The 18,463-nt window shown below is 51.5% G+C and overlaps 1 protein-coding gene across 1 annotated transcript; it reads left to right on the forward strand.

Moving 5' to 3' along the window:
* Positions 1 to 269: 269 nt before the first annotated feature.
* Positions 270 to 18,463, forward strand: LOC123346592 (killer cell lectin-like receptor subfamily F member 1). The gene is made up of 6 exons (XM_044984068.1): positions 270 to 354; positions 14,662 to 14,760; positions 15,143 to 15,292; positions 16,647 to 16,801; positions 17,813 to 17,925; positions 18,340 to 18,463. The coding sequence occupies exons 1-6, from the start codon at positions 270 to 272 to the stop codon at positions 18,461 to 18,463; spliced, it is 726 nt and encodes a 241-aa protein (XP_044840003.1).

The following is an 18,463-nucleotide window of genomic DNA, read 5'->3' on the forward strand; positions in this document are numbered from 1 at the left end:
AACCCTCTCACCTACTCTGTCCCACGTGGGCAGTGTATCTGCTTAGTGCAGGAGCATAGGCATGTAGCTAATATAGAGCTGGCAGAGTCTAGTGTGGGGGAAGGTGGAGGAGTTGGGTGTTACTTGTGTGCAGAGCCTGAACTTCCTGTGGTTTCTCATGAGGAGGGTCAGTGCTGCTGCTGGAGAGCCTGAGGGTCAGTTAGTAGCTGGCTCTTTTCCCTCCTCTGAGTATCTGCTGAAAAGAATTAAACGCGGGACAAGCCTGGCCAATGGAGGATGAAGAGGGTTACACGGTATTGAACCTTCATCCGAAGATGACATCATCAGACCGGCCATGTCAACCTGGGACCCAAGGTAAGTGACTTAGTGTCTCCCTGTGGTGTCCATTACTGATGGTGCCTTTACATGTCACCTGGCAGGGAGCGGACAAGGGAAAACATCTTGTGCGTATGGAAATTCTGGATGCACAATCGTGATACTCTGGTGATGGCGCAGATAACTGCAGAGGGCGGTGGATAGAGATGACATAGTGAGCGTGGGGGTATGCAGGGGAAGAGAGAGAGAGAGAGAGAGAGAGAGCGCGCTTGTACAGAAAAGGTGGGCTCTGCCTTAACTAGAGCAGGACCGGACTCTTGGAACATGCAATAAATAGGATTTGGGGTGATTATTTAAGGTAGGAACTGGGGAAAGCTAACGGGTGCTGAGAAGTCTTTTAAGCTCAGACATCCATCCACAGAAGAAAGCTAGTCATTGCTGAAGAACCTTCTAACATCAGACATCCATCCAGAATGTTGTTAATATCAAAGTACAGGTTCCAGAAAAGGACAGGACACACATTACAGCTGATGAGGAGAATGGAGAGGGTAAGATCACAAAAATAAATTCTGCAAAGCGCATCAAAGGAGTTAAATAAAAATAGGCAGATGATCAAAAATAAAATCTCTATGTATGTTTGTACAAATGTGAGAAGTGTGAAAGCAACAAGCAGGTGAATTGGAACTGATGCTGATAGAAGACCTGATATAATAGGTGGTAGAATTCCCCAAATCAATGGGTTACTGTAGCCCCTGACTGTGAACTGCACAGGAAGGTCAGATTAGATTGGGGAGTCGCATTGTGCCTGTATAATCTGCCTGGCTACAAATCCCAAATGCTAAGATTACAGACACACTAATATGTACACCGCTGTCCCAGCCTCCTGGCTTTCAAAGAGCTTTTGACATGCTTGTGAATAATAGCCTGGACAATTCATGGTCACCACGACAGAAAAGATTTTGCATGAACAATGTAATGTTAGAGTTTGAGACATGAGCCCCAGGTGATCCAGCTCTCACAGCTTCACTGTTCGGTATATGGGGAAAACTCTGTAGCATGACAAAATAGTAACATGAAGGAAGTGAGTCTGGCAGAGCTGGACTTTGTCTGTGGGGGGACAGACTGGCGGTTGGGTGTCCCAGTGGCTGGGGTCAGGGCCGGATTAACTTTCTGTGGGCCCAGCCCCAAACATATTTGTGGGGCCCCTGGGGAATGAGGGGGCCAGGGGCAAGATCACAGCAGGCAGGGTGGATTTTATTTAAATCATGATTTAAATCATGAATCAAAAAGACTCAATTGAATCATGGTTTTCTACATACAAGTGCAGTCTTGTTGGTTGTTCTAACCAGGGGCGGCTCTAGGCATTTCACCACCCCAAGCACGGCAGGCAGGCTGCGTTCGGCCGCTTGCCTGCGGGAGGTCCGCTGGTCCCGCGGCTTCTGGACCTCCCGCAGGCACGGCTGCAGGAGGTCCACCGAAGACGCGGGACCAGCGGACCTCCCGCAGGCAAGCCGCCGAAGGCACCCTGACCCCCACGGCGCCCGCAGAGCGCCCCCCGCGGCTTGCCACCCCAACCACGCGCTTGGCGTGCTGGGGCCTGCAGCTGCCCAGGGCCGCCCAGAGGTGGGGGCAAGAGGGGCAATTTGCCCCGGGCCCTGCAGGGGCCCCCACAAGAGTTTTTCAGGGCCCCTGGAGCAGGGTCCCTCACTCGCTCTGGGGGGCCCGGAAAACTCTTGCGGGGCTGGGCGCAGGAGCTTCTTCGCTCCTGGTCTTCGCCTGCGGGGGGGGGTCCTTCCGCTCCAGGGCGGAAGGACCCCCCGCCGCCGCCGAATTACCGCCGAAGCGGGACCCGCTGCCGAAGTTCAGCTTGGTCTTCGGCGGTAATTCGGCAGCGGGGGGCCCTTCCGTTCCAGGACCCGCCGCCGAAGTGCCCGAAGACCCGCAGCGGGCCCCCTCCGCCGAATTACTGCCGAAGACTGGGCTGCACTTCAGCGGCAGGCCCTGCTTCGGCAGTAATTCGGCAGTGGGGGGGGGCCCGCCGCGGGTCTTCGGGGCACTTTGGCGGCGGGTCCCGGAACGGGCCCCCCGCTGCAGAAGACCCCAGGCCCCCGGAATTCTCTGGGCGGCCCTGCAGCTGCCCCGGTTCTAACCTCAATAGACATTCTTCACAACTCGGAAATAGATGCAGGTTTCATTTTTAGAAGGTACACACTATACATTTTTAAACAGTGATTTATTTTGATAACTCTTCAGATTAGTTTTACAGCTTTATCAGAAAATGAATGTTTGGTTATTTCATTTACCAAAGGTAATTGAAGCAGATATTTGTGAAGTTATTGGGAGGTGAACTATTTCCAGTTCAATGGGTTAATCATTAGCATTTGGAGGATTTTCTTGCCAGGCTGTATTAGGAGGAGATCACCACCAGAGACACATTTAATTTGCGTTATTTAAATGAAACAACATTAAGTATTGTTGATTTTTTTCTTCAACAGCAAACATAATATTTTAACAAAACAAGCATATGTCCCTTGCTTCTCACATTTATCTCCAGACGTCTTCTCCTTGTCCAGATCTATTCCGCCCCCAACAATCTTCTATTCATTGAACTTTTTGAAGCTTTTCACATTTAAAGAGAGGTAAGGGATTGACTCTGTACACAAATTTGCAGAGGGACAATAGGGTTGAGGTCTGTTATTTCTCACCTCTATATATTTATTTATAAATATTTTTGCTGTTAACAAGCATGTTACCGCTGGAGGCACAAATCCACAGTTTGAGAACTGCAAAACTAAGCATCTCCGATGGTATCTTCTAGACTGAGCACTGAGTCCCAGTGGGTAGATAGAAAGATTAATCTAAATAATCTCTACAAAAGCCCCTGAAACCCCATAAAATTGGGTCCCAAATCCATGAACTACTGGAACTCATTTACAAAACTTTTCTTAAACATGACATGAATATATTGTCTCATACTATAGAATTATTAATCCCTAGCCCATGATGAGATACAATGTATCTTAATTAAAACTATTTTTAGATTGGATTTTTTTCCAATTTTTTAAAAAAGTCATTGATTTTTATCCACCCTGACAGCAGGGCATGAAGGGGAGGGAGGACTGGTCCCCCACGGGAGGGAGGCAGGGGCAGAAGCCCAGTGGGGTGGGAGGTTGGGTTGGTCTCTGGAGCAAGGGAGGGGCTGGGGGTAAACTGCAAGTGCAGCAGGGCTGGGTACACAGGATCCCCACCCAGCCTCATAGAGCAGGTGCCTCCCTCCTCCCTGGTTCTAGCCCAATCTCTTCATCTCTCTCTGCACTAAGCTGAGGGTGGGGGTGCACTGGGCACAGGGCTGGGGGTGCAGGGTCTGGGAGGGACTTAGGGTGCAGGAGCAGGCTGGGGGTTGGGTTGCAGGGCCCAGCCAGGAGTTAGGATGAGGGAGGGGGCTCAGGGTTGGGGCAGGAGGTTGAGGTGTGGAGCGCTTACCTGGGGCGGCTCCTGTTCGGTGTGAGGGGTTGTGACAGTGTGAGACTCACCCCTGCAGCTGGTCATCTCGGGGAATTAACTCTTTTAGCCTCCAGAGCACCCTCTGCAGGCCAGTGTCCTGCTTGCTGCTGGCCCAGTGTCCCTCCTGGACCCCAGTGCCCCTTTATCTGGGGTGCTGCCCCTGGCCATACACCCCTCAGTCTCAGGGTTTCCCTTCCCCAGGGAACCCCCACCTCCTATCCCCACCTTGCCTCAGTCGTAGGCTACAGCCAGTCACTAACTCACCCCCACACCCTGGGGCAGACTGCAGGATCAGCCACTCATCATAGGCAGGGTTGGGTCTGGACCTGCTGCCTCTTCACAACCCAGTGCCTCTATGGGGCCTTGGACAAGGCCCTGCAGCCTGGCCCTCTATGGGGCCCTTGGACAAGGCCCTCCTCAGCCCTTCTAGCCTTTCCCCAGCCCTGCCTCACTGTAGGTACCCTGAGCTTCCCAGAAGGAAGAGAGAGACTTGGGGCGTCTGGCTTGCAGCCTCTTATAGGGACCAGCTGGGCCTGATTGAGGTGTGGCCACAGCTGAGGCTGTTTCCCCAATCAGCCCAGCTTCCCTGACACAGCCCTCTCCCAGGGCTGTTTTAAGCCCTTCTGGGCAGGAGTGCGGTAACTACCCCACTACAGGGGTGCAAGGGCCGTGAGCACGGGCGTGTACTTGGCACGGTTTACCCCTGTCCCAGACACCTGCCCCTTCTGCGGCGTGAGGGAGACCCTGGCGCACGTTTACTTAGCGTGTGCCCGGTTGCAGCCCCTATACCGGCTCCTCACCAATATCCTGTTGTGTTTCTGGCTGCACTTTTCCCCCCACCTCCTTCTCCATGCACTCCCTATCCGTGGTCCCACGAAGTCGCGGGACCTCCTGGTCAACCTCCTCCTCGCCCTGGCCAAACTGGCCATCTACGCGACCAGGGAGAGGCGGTTGGCCAATGGAGACTCCTGTGACTGTGGGGCTTGTTTCCGGTCCTTAGTCCGTTCACGTCTCCGGGCGGAGTTCCTCTGGGCGGCGTCTGCTGGCTCCCTTGACGCCTTCGAGGAGCAGTGGGCGCTGTCCGGGGTTCTCTGCTCGGTGTCCCCGTCAGGCTCCCTTCTTATGACCCTTTGACCGCACTCCTGTCCCTGTTCTTTTATTAGTTTTCCCCTGAAATTAGTGGGTTTCTGAGGCCCTGTGGAACCTCCCCTTAGGCTGGGGGGTGAATCCTTTAGCAGTGGGTACAGGGGTGCAAGCGCCTGGAACCCAATAGGTACAGGGATGCAAGTGGGAAGGGGGGGTGCAGGAGCTCCTGTTTGGTGCTTAGGGTGGGGATGTGCAGGAGTCAGGGTGTGTGGGGGGTTCAGGAGTCAGGACGGGTCTGGTGTGTGTGAGGGGGGTTCAGGAGTCAGGGCAGAGGGCTGAGGGTATGGACTGGGGTCATAAGGGTGTTCCCAGTCCTCTGCCCTGAGCGGCTCATAGCAGGGGGCTGGAGGGGATATGCCCTGATTCCACCCCCTACCTCTTCTCTGACTCCTCCCCGAGCGGTGAGCACCCTGTGGCTCCCTCGCGCTGGCAAACAGCTTTTCAGCGGCAGGGGAAGCACTGGGAGGGGCAGGACCACGGCACACTCAGGGGAAGAGGTGGGCAGGTGGAGTGTGCAGGACCAAGCTTCTGCCTGCTGCCCCTGCAGGAAATAGTGGTGGGCGGGGGGCAGAGAAGAGCAGGCTGGGTGCCAGTGGTGCCATGGTAAATCTGGTATTGGCTGGGGTGAAGGAAGCTGCTGGCAGAGCCAGTTTCTGTGGGGTAAGGGCTGGGCGAGACAGACGCAGTCAGTGAGAGATGTGAAGGGGGAAGGTGGTGGCAGAACCGGGGTCTGTTATTGGGGACAGGCATGTTCTCAGCAGGGACGCGCTGGGGGATGTGTGGAAGGTTTTGGCAACACGGGGTCAGTTAGCGATGGGGGAACAGACTCTCAGCCAAAGGGAGACACAAAATGGGTCATGGCGGAAGGTTCTGGCCGAGCAGGGTCTGGCAGGTGGGGAATGGCAGTGACTAGAGGTGGAAGGTTCTGGAAGCCCCAGGGTTTCTCTGAGGGTTAGGGGGCCGACTGGCAGTTATATAAGGATGTAAAGGGGGGCGGCTGGGGCAGGTAGTTTTAGGGCCCAACAGATGTCCCAGGGACATGGGGGAAGGCTGTGGAGAGCCAGGGTCTGTCAGTGAGGGGTGGGCATGTTTTCAGAAGGGATGAGTTGGGGTTTGGGAGGAAGGTTTGTTCAGACAGAGCCTGGCACAGCAGGGTCCTGGTCCCTGCCTGGGGCTCCTAGGTGCTGCAGTGACACAAATAATTACTAACGTTAGTACTAGGTCAGCTAGTGGTGTGGGGACCAGCCTGCCTGCCAGAGAGACCTGGGGCTGGTTATTGTGGAGATTTGGGTAGACCTGGGGGGTCTGTGTGAGGGAGGACAGAGGCAGGGCAGTTACTCAGGATATGGAGGTGGGTGGGGGATGAAACTCTGGAAGAACCAGGGCAATTACTGTATGTGGAGGTGAGGGGAAGTCTCAGTAGTGACATTGCAGGGGTATGTTCTGGAAAAGCCAAAGCCAGATAGTGAATGTGAAAGAATATTTGGGGTGGGTGGGTGGAGGATTAGGGGTGGCAGGTTCAGAGCTGGGACAGCCAGTAAGTAGCAAGGGCAGGCAGGGCAGCAGAGGATCAGTTATCACATGGGGAGCTCTAGCAATTCACATGCTCAGGGTTTAGCTGATTGCCCCATATGGGATCAGGAAGGAATTTCCCCCCAGGCCAGACTGGGAGGGACCTTGCAGAGGTGGGGGATGTCATTGCCTTAGAACATAAGAACGGCCGTACCGGGTCAGACCAAAGGTCCATCTAGCCCAGTATCTGTCTACCGACAGTGGCCAATGCCAGGTGCCCCAGAGAGAGTGAACCTAACAGGCAATGATCCAGTGATCTCTCTCCTGCCATCCATCTCCATCCTCTGACAAACAGAGGCTAGGGACACCATTCCTTACCCATCCTGGCTAATAGCCATTGATGGACTTAACCCCCATGAATTTATCCAGTTCTCTTTTAAACCCTGTTATAGTCCTAGCCTTCACAACTTCCTCAGGTAAGGAGTTCCACAAGTTGACTGTGCGCTGCGTGAAGAAGAACTTCCTTTTATTTGTTTTAAACCTGCTGCCTATTAATTGATGAAGAACACACGTTCCCGGGAGCTCATGACAGACAACCAGGGCCAGCTTTAGGCCTATTCCACCAATTCCCTCAAATCGGGCCCTGCACATAAGAGGTCCCTGTGCCCAGTGAGGATCCCTTCCCTGGCTAGAGGTGCCTTTTTAATTTTTACTCACCCGGCAGTGCTCCGAGTCTTCGGCAGCACTTCAGCGGCAGGTCCTTCAGTGCCACTGAAGACCTGGAGTGAGTGAAGGACCTGCTGCCGAAGTGCCACCAAAGACTCGGAGCACTGCCCGGTGAGTACAAGCCCCACGTGTTTTTTGTACATGTGGGGCTTTTGTTTTGTTTTTTTAAGTCATCCCTGCCGGGGCCCCGTCGAAACTGTTCGAATTGGGCCCCACACTTCTTAAAGCCGGCCCTGCAGACAACATGGAGAAATTCGCTATCGAGAGAGTAGAGTTGCAGTGGAAGAGGTGGCTGACGTTGGATGCCACGAGAATAGATATTTAGGACCTGCGAGGTGGATTCATGAGAGCAGGAGAGCAGAGTTGCAGTGGAAGTGGTCATTCAATTATGATGGTTTGCAGCTCTACTGCACCATCTGCTGAAAGCAGTATGGCATCTGCATGGAAAAAAGGTGCAAAACGATTGTCTGCTGTTGCTTTCACGGAGGGAGGGGCAACTGATGACATGTACCCAAAACCACCTGTGACAACGTTTTTGCCCCATCAGGCATTGGGAGCTCAACCCAGAATTCCAATGGGCAGTGCAGACTGCGGGAACTGTGGGATAGCTACCCACAGTGCAACACTCCGAAAGTCAATGCTAGCCACGGTACTGTGGATGCACTCTGCGAACTTAATGTGCTTAGTGGGGACACACGCAATCGACTGTATAAAATCGATTCCTAAAAATAAACTTCTATAAATTCGACCTAATTTCATAGTGTAGACATACCCTTATTCTCTGCTGGACACGTCTGTCCTTTGTTCTCCAGGCAGAGCCATGCTGAGTTCACAACTCGCCTTTGCTGGAGCCTTCCACTGTTGAGTGTCAATTCATGAGACACTGGAATTTGCATTGTCTCTCTGGGCCCCTTGTTGATCTGGGTCAGTTTCAGCTGGTTCCTTGAGGACTTTATTCATTCCACCCAGCCAGGGAGGTGACACATACATACACCTATGTCTCTTAGGCTGCACTGAGAGAAAACATAATCCTCCTCTCCTCCCAGGTAACAATGCAAAGTATAGGAGGTAACTGGACATTCCATCTATACTGAGCATGCTGCAGCCCCTCAGAGCCCCTATGCGCTGACCAGACTGAATGTGCACAGTGCTCGAATTATAGGGGGGAAAGTAGGGGGACCCTTAATGAAAGGAAACTCCCCACCTGTTAACTCCCAACTGCTGGCCCTGCCTCCTCCCCTACCCATAACTGTCCCCACTTGCCTCCACTATTTAATGCTCCACCTTCTTCCCCTGCCTCCACTATCCATTACCCCCACCTCTGTCCCTGTCTCCTCCACCACTCATAATTCCCCCTTCTTCACCAGTCACTGCGCCCCTTCTACCCAGCACTACCCCTTTCATTCCTGGTCTACTCCTGCCTCCCCCTGCATCTAACACCCCCTCTGCCTCCTTTAGCCCTGCCCACATCTCTGTCCCCCCTTCCCCTCTGACTCTCCCCCAACGTGGCAGATCCCTCTCCCCAGTGTGGAGCTCCTAAAATGGGTAGGGGGCTGGGAATTTGCCCCCCTTATCTGCTGGATCCCCTGTGTCGAGTGGTCCCATTTTCTGCCCTCTTTCCCTTGGTAGGTCTCCCGGTCCTTGACCCTCACAGTTTGCCCCGTCTCTGCAGGGCCGGTCCACAACATTCTGACACCTGAGGCGGGGAGCTCAAATGACGCCCCCATTCCCCTCGCTTGGGCCAAAATTTTGAAAGGTCTCAATTCTGCCTTCTTCCTGTTCTACTCCTCTCATGGTGCTGCTCTGGTACCTACCCCAATAAAGGAGAACTAACAACTTAAAATGCCTTGTTCAAAAATTTTAAGTAACCCTGAACTTTCAAACACCTGAACAGCAAACGTAGCTTCTCTTGTCTGCATAGCAAACACTGGCATTTTAATCTGTTTGAATAATCAAAGTGGTGCTTTCCATGCCTTCTTAGTTACAAATATTTGAACTGCTTTCTGCTGAAAGTCCACAGTCTGTGCCAGCTCATGCTCTATTGAGATGGTTGCAAAGCTGACCAGCCTCCCCTGTGTCATTGTGGAGTGTAGATGTGTTTTTATTAACTTCAGCTTGGAGAAGCTGTGTTCTCCACCGGCAGCTGTTACAGGAGGCGTTAGAAGTATGTGCAGAGCAACAAGAGCATTTGGAAAGAGGGTGGTCATCTTATGTGTGCACATCTATTCCAGAACAGCCTTTGGAGTTGATCCTGCTGAAATGTATCTTGAAAGGGCTTTCAGTTCATCACCTAAATCACTTGCATCAATATTGTGCATGTCATCATGTGTGAACACGTTCTCTAGTGCCCTGCATTGCTGGTGTAGGTCTTCTTCAGGTATAGTGAGGAGTTTTGGAATATCATACAACATCCCAAATATACTGCTGTGTTCCTTGAGCTGCATGAAACGTTCTTCAATTGACTCTATTGCACAATCTAGCGCCTGGTTAAAGAATTCAACTTTGAATTGTCGTTTGGGGTCTCTTATGGGACTATTCCGTGCCTTGTAATCAAAATGTCGTCTTCTTCAGTGACTCTTGTGTTACGGGTTAGATCACAGAATCCCCCTTGGGAGCTGCCACCTGATGTGCCAAGACTACTTCTATCCCTGCCAGCTTGGGGCTCCAGCACCCTGTCTTGCTGAGCCAGACACTCCCGTCTGCTCCAACACAGACCCAGGGTCTGAATTACTTGCCCCAAAGCTGCAGGTTTGCCTGAAAGCAGCTCACAGAAGTAGTCTTGTCTTTAGCACCCAGATGTCCAACTCCCAATGGGGTCTAAACCCAAATAAATCTATTTTACTCTGTATAAAGCTTATGCAGGGTAAACTCATAAATTGTTCGCCATCTATAATACTGATAGAGAGAGATGCACGGCTGTTTGCTCTCCCAGGTATTAATACACACTCTGGGTCAATTAATAAGTAAAAAGTGATTTTATTAAATACAGAAAGTAGGATTTAAGTGGTTCCAAGTAGTGACAGACAGAACAAAGTAAGTCACCAAGCAAAATAAAACACACGAATCTCTGTCTAATCAAACTGAATACAGCTAATCTCACCCTCAGAGATGCTTCAGTACGTTTTTTGCTCAGACTGGACCCCTTCCAGGCTTGGCACAATTCTTTCCCCTGGTACAGCTCTTGTTCCAGCTCAGGTGGTAGCTGGGGGACTCCTCATGATGCCTCCTCCTGCTTTGTTCTGTTCCACACATTTATATAATCTTTTGCATAAGGCGGGAATCCTTTGTCCCTCTCTGGGTTTCCACACCCTCCTTCTCAATGGAAAGAAACCAGGTTAAAGATGGATTCCAGTTCAGATGACATGATCACATGTCACTGCAAGACTTCATTTCCCACTTGCAAGCACACACATACAGGAAGACTTACAGGTAAAACAGAACCATCAATTATCCTGGTTAATGGGAGCCATCAAGATTCCAAACCACCATTAATGGCCCACATTTTGCATAATTACAATAGGCCCTCAGAGTTATAGTTCATATTTCTAGTTTCAGATACAAGCGTGGTACATTTATACAAATAGGATGATCACACTTAGTAGATTATAAGCTTTGTAATGATACCTTACAAGAGACCTTTTGCAAGAAGCATATTCCAGTTACATTATATTCACTCATTAGCATATTTTTATAAAATCATATAGACTGCAATGTCACATCTTGTATGCTTGAATGGGTGGGAAAATAGCTTCAGCGTGAAGTTCCTCTGCTAACTTCTGTGCACTCTTCAGAACCTTTTGAAATCCCTCATCTGACCGATAAGACTGTAGGTCTGACTTTCCTTTGTCCAGTTGTTCCATTGCTCCAGATATATCAAGGTCAACACCTTGGAGTCTCTTGCTTACAACATTTATTTCAAACAGTATCTCATGCCACAACACTAAGCCACACAGAAATTTGAAGTTATGTATATTCCTGGTGATTCCATTTCCCTCTGCCACTGTTCTCCCACGAACAGTTCCTGTCATAGCATTATCCTCCATAATGGCAACTATGGCATCATCTGTCTTCCCAATTTGGTGTTTGATAGGCTTTATCGCTTCCACTCGACTTTCCCATCGTGTGGCACTCAGTGGTTCCAGTGTCAGAGAGGATGTTCCCAGATGTTACTTCAAAATTTGCCATCGATGAGTTGATGCAGAGAAAAATACATAGATGCTTTGAATTACATTAAAAAATTCAGCAGCCTCACTAGAAGCTGATGCTGCATCACTGAGCACTAACTTCAATGAATGAGAACTGCATGGGACAAAAAAAGCTTGAGGGTTTAACTCTCGGATCCGTGTCTGCACCCCTCTGTTCTTTCCTCTCATGTTGGCACAACTATCGTAGCCCTGACCTCTCATGTCAAGCACATTTGTCATACCAGCTCCTGTAGTATCATCAATGTCAATACATTCTAGAAAATGCTCTGACAGTCACCAGACGTTTTCACTAGGTTCTGTTGTTACAAAACACAGGGCCGTCCTTACCCATACGCAAAGTATGCAGCTGCGCAGGGCACCAGGAAAGCTGCTCCAGCCCCTGCTCCGACTCTCCCCACCCTGCCCCTTCCCTGCCTCTTCCCGCCCCTGCTCTGCCCCCACCCCCACCCCCACTCCCCTGAGCAGTGCAGCAGGGCCGGGGCTGCACTCACTGGCGGCGGGAAGTGCAGCGACCTGACCACAGCTGCACTGCCGGTGAGTGCTGGTGGGTGGTTCCCCCCTGCCCCCCAAGCCAGCGCCCCCGACCCCCTGCAGAGGCCTGCCCCACACACACAGTGGGCTGCATAGGGCCCCAGAATTGCTAGGGACGGCCCTGACAAAATGCACCATTAAAGTCATTTGTTCCGTATGGCTGATGTCAGGTGTGCAGTCCAGAAGGACAGAGTAATATCTTGCTGACTTCAGATCTGCCACAATCTTCTGTTTGACTTTTGTTGCCAGTAACTGTATGATCTCATTTTGAATTGTTTTTCCATGGTAGTGGTGTGTGTACATTTCTTGGGTGGTGACTCATCTTAGATGCTCCTGGAGCACAGCATCAAACTCAGCCATCAGCTTCACAATTTTAAGGAAGTTTCCATTGTTTGGCACATACAGCTGACCTGAAGTGCCATGCAGTGGTAGGTTTTGGGTAGCAAGCATTCTCACAATGGCAATGAGCCTTTTCAGAACATTTTGCCAGTAAAGAGACTCTGATGCAATCTTCTTTTGATGCTGATCATCTGTGGTGGCCTTTAACCTTAGTCTCATCTGAAGCTCTTTCCACCGATGCAATGCTCTCTGGTGATTTGCTGCCTTCTCATGGCATGCCAGATTTCTAGCCAGATTTTTCCAGTCCTTTGTTCCTGTAGAACCCAATGTGGTTGGAACATTAGACTGGAAGAGTTTGCAACAAAAACAGTGTGCAGCATTCTGGGTTTTTGAGTACCTAAGCCATGGCCTCTCCACTTTGTCACCATTGGGGATTTCATGCCAGTAATGTGTTGGATGGAAACTTCTATTTTCATTGTCTTTGGGGAACATGAAGTTTTTCACTTGCTGTGGCCCAGGCAGTACAAGGAAGTCCCACAGGCTACTGCTCAAGTGGGTCTAGGGTGACCAGATCACAGGGATGAAATATCAGGACGCGGGGGGAGCAAAAAAAAAAAAAAAGCAGTTTCACAGGGTCCGTGCCATGGGATCGCACACGGCACCCTGGCTGCGCGCGCTGCCCTCCCCGCGGAGCCTCCCGCCCCCTGGCCCGCCCCGGGCACATGTGGTGCTGGGGTAAGCCGCTGGAGCGCAGCCAAGCGGGAGAGGCGCGGGGCTCCCTGGCAGCAACGGGGAAGTTTATCGGTTTGGGGGACCCTGACCGGCTTCTCGCCCCTATCTGCCGGCCGCCCTGCCTGGGAAAAGTCTCGCCCCGCAACCCCTCTCCGCCGCGTGTCTCTGGCGGGTGGCCTACGCTCCCGGGCTGCGCCACCCACCCGGGCCCTGCCCATTCGGCACTGCCCCCGGACCCACCGCGCTGCCCCACGGGCTGCAGGGCTGGAGCAGCCTCCGTGCTGCACTGCAGCGCTCCCGACCCCAGCCGACCATGGCCCGTGGGCCCAGGCTGCTGCACAGGGGTGTCTCCTCCCCAGGCTCAGCTTGGGAGCCAATGGGGAGTGAGGGGGTGGGGCTGAGGGGGATTTGGGGAGGGATCCAATGGAGGAAGGAGGGGGCACGGGGGGGTGAGAGCCCTTCTGGGCTCCGCCTGTGCGCCGAAGCGGAGGGCAAAATTGTTTGTTTGTCCAGTGTCCTGACCAAACATCGCTCGGGATGCAGGACAAACAAGCAAATATCGGGACAGTCCTGATAAAATCGAGACGTCTGGTCACCCTAAGTGGGTCCACAGTCCTGGATCATCTAGACTTAAAGAACTAAACTCAGCAACAGCTGTTTCTTTCCCCTCCACCACACTCTTCTTTGATCTACGCTTTTCTTCAGGAATGTGCATGGTTACATCCATTTGAGCTGGAGATATGGATGCTGCAGTAGCTGCCAGGTCACCCGCACTCTGACTAACTGGAAGATCAGGCATCTCCTCACCACTCGCATTCTCACTGGGGCCGGAAGGCTCAGCCTGAACATTTGTGTCTATGTATTTCAGGACAGCTCCTTCCTGCTTAGATAGAAACGCTTCCTTTGCTTGCTTTTTCTGAATGCTGCCCCAGAGGGACATTTTCTTTTTTCACTCATGACTGCTGTTCTGTGCCAGCTATAGAGATTCTCAACACTCAACTGAAGGGGACAAATAATTAAGCAGGCTGGTAGCAGGACCTGAGTGAGGGAAGATATCAGTGTCTTAAGGGCCTAACTGGCTCCTACTACTTCAGCTGACTGCCTGTTCGCCTCAAGTGGGTTCAGGGAAGCAGCAGGAACCCGGAAACTCCCTGAGAAGCTGGTGTGAATCAGTCCAGGCTCCTGGGGGTGCTAGAGAAGTACATAAGAAGCTCCTCCTGCTCTCTCTCCCTGCAGCTCCTGCTGCTTTCTGTTATTCCCTCTCACCTTTTCTCCTGCCTGCCTGGTATGTCTCTTATGCCCTCCTTCCTCCAGCACAGCACTCCACCAGCTCTGTGCATCTAGAGCAGAGAGAAAACAGATGCACCAGCAGCAGACACAATGTTCTACACTCTGGGTCCTAGTGGCGCCCCCTCTCTCCCACAGTCTGGCACTTGAGGTGGCCGCCTCAGTTCACCTCATGGTAAGGCCAGCCCTGGAGGAGTGCCCTCAGAGTAACGTGGCCCTTAACTGACAGGTTTAAAGCTATTCCTGGTATTATGTGAGGAGGAACACAAATGCCCATTGGAGGGTGCTGCACAGGCGCCACAGGCCATTATTATTTCTTGCACTAACGTGCAGAGGATATTTCACTAAACCCAGACTCTTCCAGATCACACTCAGAGTCCCCGCTGGCATCGACTCACTGCAGGGCTTGGAGCAGCTGGGATCCTCATTCTGCTGGGAGCTGTGATAGCCATGGGCGTTTGGGGTAAGCAGTTCAAAATTAATTTGTACAAAATGCAGCACCCTGAAATTTCCTCTCCTCCCCATACTTCTGAGTCCAACGTTCTTGTGAATAATATCCTGGACACTTTATCATCACCACAAAGGGAACAATATCACATGAACAAGGTTGAGTCCCCTGTGATCCAGCTCTCACAACTTCACTGTTCAGTGTGCAGAGAAAAGTGGAAAACACCTTACAATTGTAATAAATGTAATTTTCCCTTTCTCTGTCATGTTCTCTCTCTCTGGCCCAGTTCTGAATTTGATAGCGACAGTAGGTAATGATTTGTTGTTGCACACACCCTCATTCTCAGTTTGCTGAGCCCTACGTAGTAGTCACCACTCATGCTTATGCTGTTCTGAAGTTTCTCAGCTCAAAGGATCTCTGAATTCACTGGAGAACAAGGGTACCAGGGAGACACTCATCCATCAATCCAACTGCTGCACTGGCCTAAAAGATTTCCATTTCCACTTGAAACAATTTGTGTGTGAATCATCTCACAACAACTCAACAGGTAACCTCAGCTCCTTCTCAGCTTCCTGTATTGCAGTGACATCTAGTGGTCAGTTAGGGTAACTCTAAGTGGAGGGGACAAACCACTTCAATAAGTGCAATAAATATCCTATTGCTTTACAAACTACATATAGGGTAGCTGCTATCTGGTAGTGAGTCCTGTTTACTTTCCCCAATGCTTCTGTTGTAAAAAGGTCTTGTGTTATCTTTGGAGAAGCTCTCAAACTTCCATTGTTTGCAACATGCCTTTGAAATATGGGGTGAGGGGAGCCCTCAGGCTGGAGAAACGTGTTTTCTTTGGCCCATGAAATTTCTTCCAGGTTTTGCTGAGATGTGAACTTTGGAAGAGTCGCCATTTCCCACCTTGCTTGTGATGCTCAGGAAAACTGACAAATAACAGCATGAAAAGTCAGAAGTGCTGGGCTCACCCTGCCACAGCCGCACACCCGGCACTGGGAGCTACCACAGCAGATGGAGATGGATGTGAGGAGAGGGTGAGAGCGGGGCCAGGCTCCCCCTCATCCAGCACATGGGCCCAGGAACTTCCATCCATAGAAACACCACATGGGGCAGAAGCTCCGCCTGGGGAGGGAGCTGGCTCTGCTCCCATTGGCCGCCCAGGCCCATTCCCTGCCTCCTCCCCTGAGGGTAACAGACTTTCCCTGTTACCAGCTAGCACTGAGCAGTAGCAGTGTAGTGTGAAGATCCAGGGGGCAAGCCCTGCTGCTGATTCAGGATGGGGCAGTTGTTCCAGTTGCATGTAATAGAATTGTTGAATATGGTTTTAAAAAACTAGGACACTAAACACAATTCTGCATTAAGAGAACAGGACGGTTACAAAGCCAAGCTCCCAAAAGTTAGGAAATGCCAGATTTACAATTATTTGTACAACCTTAATTCAGCCCCCATTTGTGTGTGCCTGATGATACGGTCTTTATTGCAGGACTACCAACTATTTTTTCCTCACGGCTGCTGCCTCATTCAGTGCACAGCCCTATTTGGTTCCCATGTACATTATGGCTCCCCAAGCATCCAGTGCACAGGATGAACCCACGGTCAGGCTGAATTACAGCTGCATGGGCAACCATGAATGTGGCATTTCCAACTCTGATTTTGCAACCTAAATAAAGTTCTTTTAACTCTTGTATATGTAGTATTATCTACCCCAACTGCATGCAGCCATCTCTAAGGGGAAACGTAATGGCTGTTAACCAGTGCACAGGAACACTACAGTAGTCCTCAAACAGAACCAAGACAATAGCTCTACTGGAAATGTCGAGCCTGAAGGCCTGTGCATGAGTGTGATGCAGTTCAGAACCTTCAGCTTCATTAAACGTTTCCATTTTCCCCTCCAGAGGGATCAGGGTGCAAGCTCTGCCCCCCAAACTGGCTGCTGCACAGGGACAAGTGCTACTGGGTGTCTAAAGATAAAAATCCCTGGGACAAGAGCCGCGATGACTGTTCAAGGAGGAGCTCTCGGCTGCTGGTGATCCGGGACCAGGATGAGATGGTAAATAAAACTGGTCCTGGGGATATGAGCATCACTAGTAACAATTAATACACAAAACCCCTGTGATGTGGGTCTGTCAGGTTTGCTCTATATCAGGGGTGGCCAAACTCACTGACCCTCTGAGCCGCACACAACAATCTTCAGAGGTTCTAGAGCCAGGTGCTCCTGCCAGGACTCAGGCTTCAGCCCTGCAGGGGGCACAGGCCCCCCCTAGATTTTTCCCAGGGTTTGCTGGTGCCGCTTGGTCACATGGTGCCGCCGGGCCCTTTCCCGGTACTGGGAGCTGCGGCTGTGGGCAGAGGCAGCGGCAAACAGCTGGGAGCTGCCTCTCCCCATAGAGCTAAAGCAGGGGCTCCTCACTGCAGCTCCCAGCGGTTTGGTGTTGCCCCTCCCCATGGAGCTAACACCTGGGAGCTGCAGGGTGGGGGCACTGAGGGTGGGGGCACTGAGGGTGGGTGGGGGGTTGTGCCTGTGGGGGTTTGACTCAAGCTGTTGGGAGAGGGAACCTTTCAATTGTGCCCCCCCCACTCTCAGCAGGCACCAATCACTGTAGCAGAAGCCCCTAGATCCACCACCCTGCTGCAGGGCAGAAGCCCTGAGCTCCCCCCCAGTCTGGTAGGCAGAGAATGGGCAGTACCTGGGGGGCGCCGCAAGCCGCACTGTCACTGTAACGAGATGCCTGTGGCTCACAAGCCACGGTTTGGCCACCCCTGCTCTACACAGACCCACACGCTAAAAAGGAAGGAAATGAAAAGCTCAGGCCAGCAACAGCACATAACCTGTGCCCAGCCCCCCAGCGGTGACACCTCACCGACAGCATGACCCCGCCCCACACCACACAGACTGTACCAAGGCCTTAATTCTGCCCCAGTCAGGACAGAAACTAGACAACTGGCCCACGGTCACAGAGGGTGTCTGGGGAATTGAACCCAGTTCCCAGAGTCTCTAGCTAGCACCTTAACCCCTTTAACCCTCCTTCCCCATCACTTCATTCTTCCATGTCATTTACAGACTTTCATTCAAAATGCTACCAAAGGCACAAACCAGCTCTGGCTTGGACTCTCTGTTACATCCCCCGCAAGGAATTGGATTTGGGTGGACGGCTCCGTGTTCAATCCAACACTGTGAGTGTTTTTATCCTCCGAGTCCATGTACGATGTGCAGCAGGGGGCACAGGGCTGCTGCTTTCCAGCACTGGTGAGAGCAGAGGCTACCTGTGGACGCAAGGGATGTTAAGTGCTAGGCAGAGTCCTCTGCACAGGGAGAGGAATCCTGAGCCTCATTCAATGGCTTCCACAGCAGTTGGGCTAATCCTGAGGGTTGGGTTTTTTGTAATATGGACAAGTGTCTTCAGAAATAGACCAAGGCCAATCAACTGCTACTACAGGATCATGGGCTAGGGAGTGTTTTATCAACTCGGGCTCTATAGCAACAATTCAGTGGTTAAGGAAGAAATTCAAGGTGTCGTTTTTAGCTGCTTTGCCTCATTCTCTTGTTCAAAAATTCCAAAGTGATTATTTATTTATTTTGTTTTCCAGGTTCAATGTACAGGATCCTGCTGAAGGGAACAGCTGTGGGATGATAAAACCAGCTGAAATTTATTTTGAAACCTGCATTATTGTATCTAAATGGATTTGTGAAAAAGACGCTCTCCTGATATAG

This window comes from Mauremys mutica, chromosome 12 (assembly GCF_020497125.1).
Source record: "Mauremys mutica isolate MM-2020 ecotype Southern chromosome 12, ASM2049712v1, whole genome shotgun sequence".
NCBI classification, from domain to species: domain Eukaryota; kingdom Metazoa; phylum Chordata; order Testudines; family Geoemydidae; genus Mauremys; species Mauremys mutica.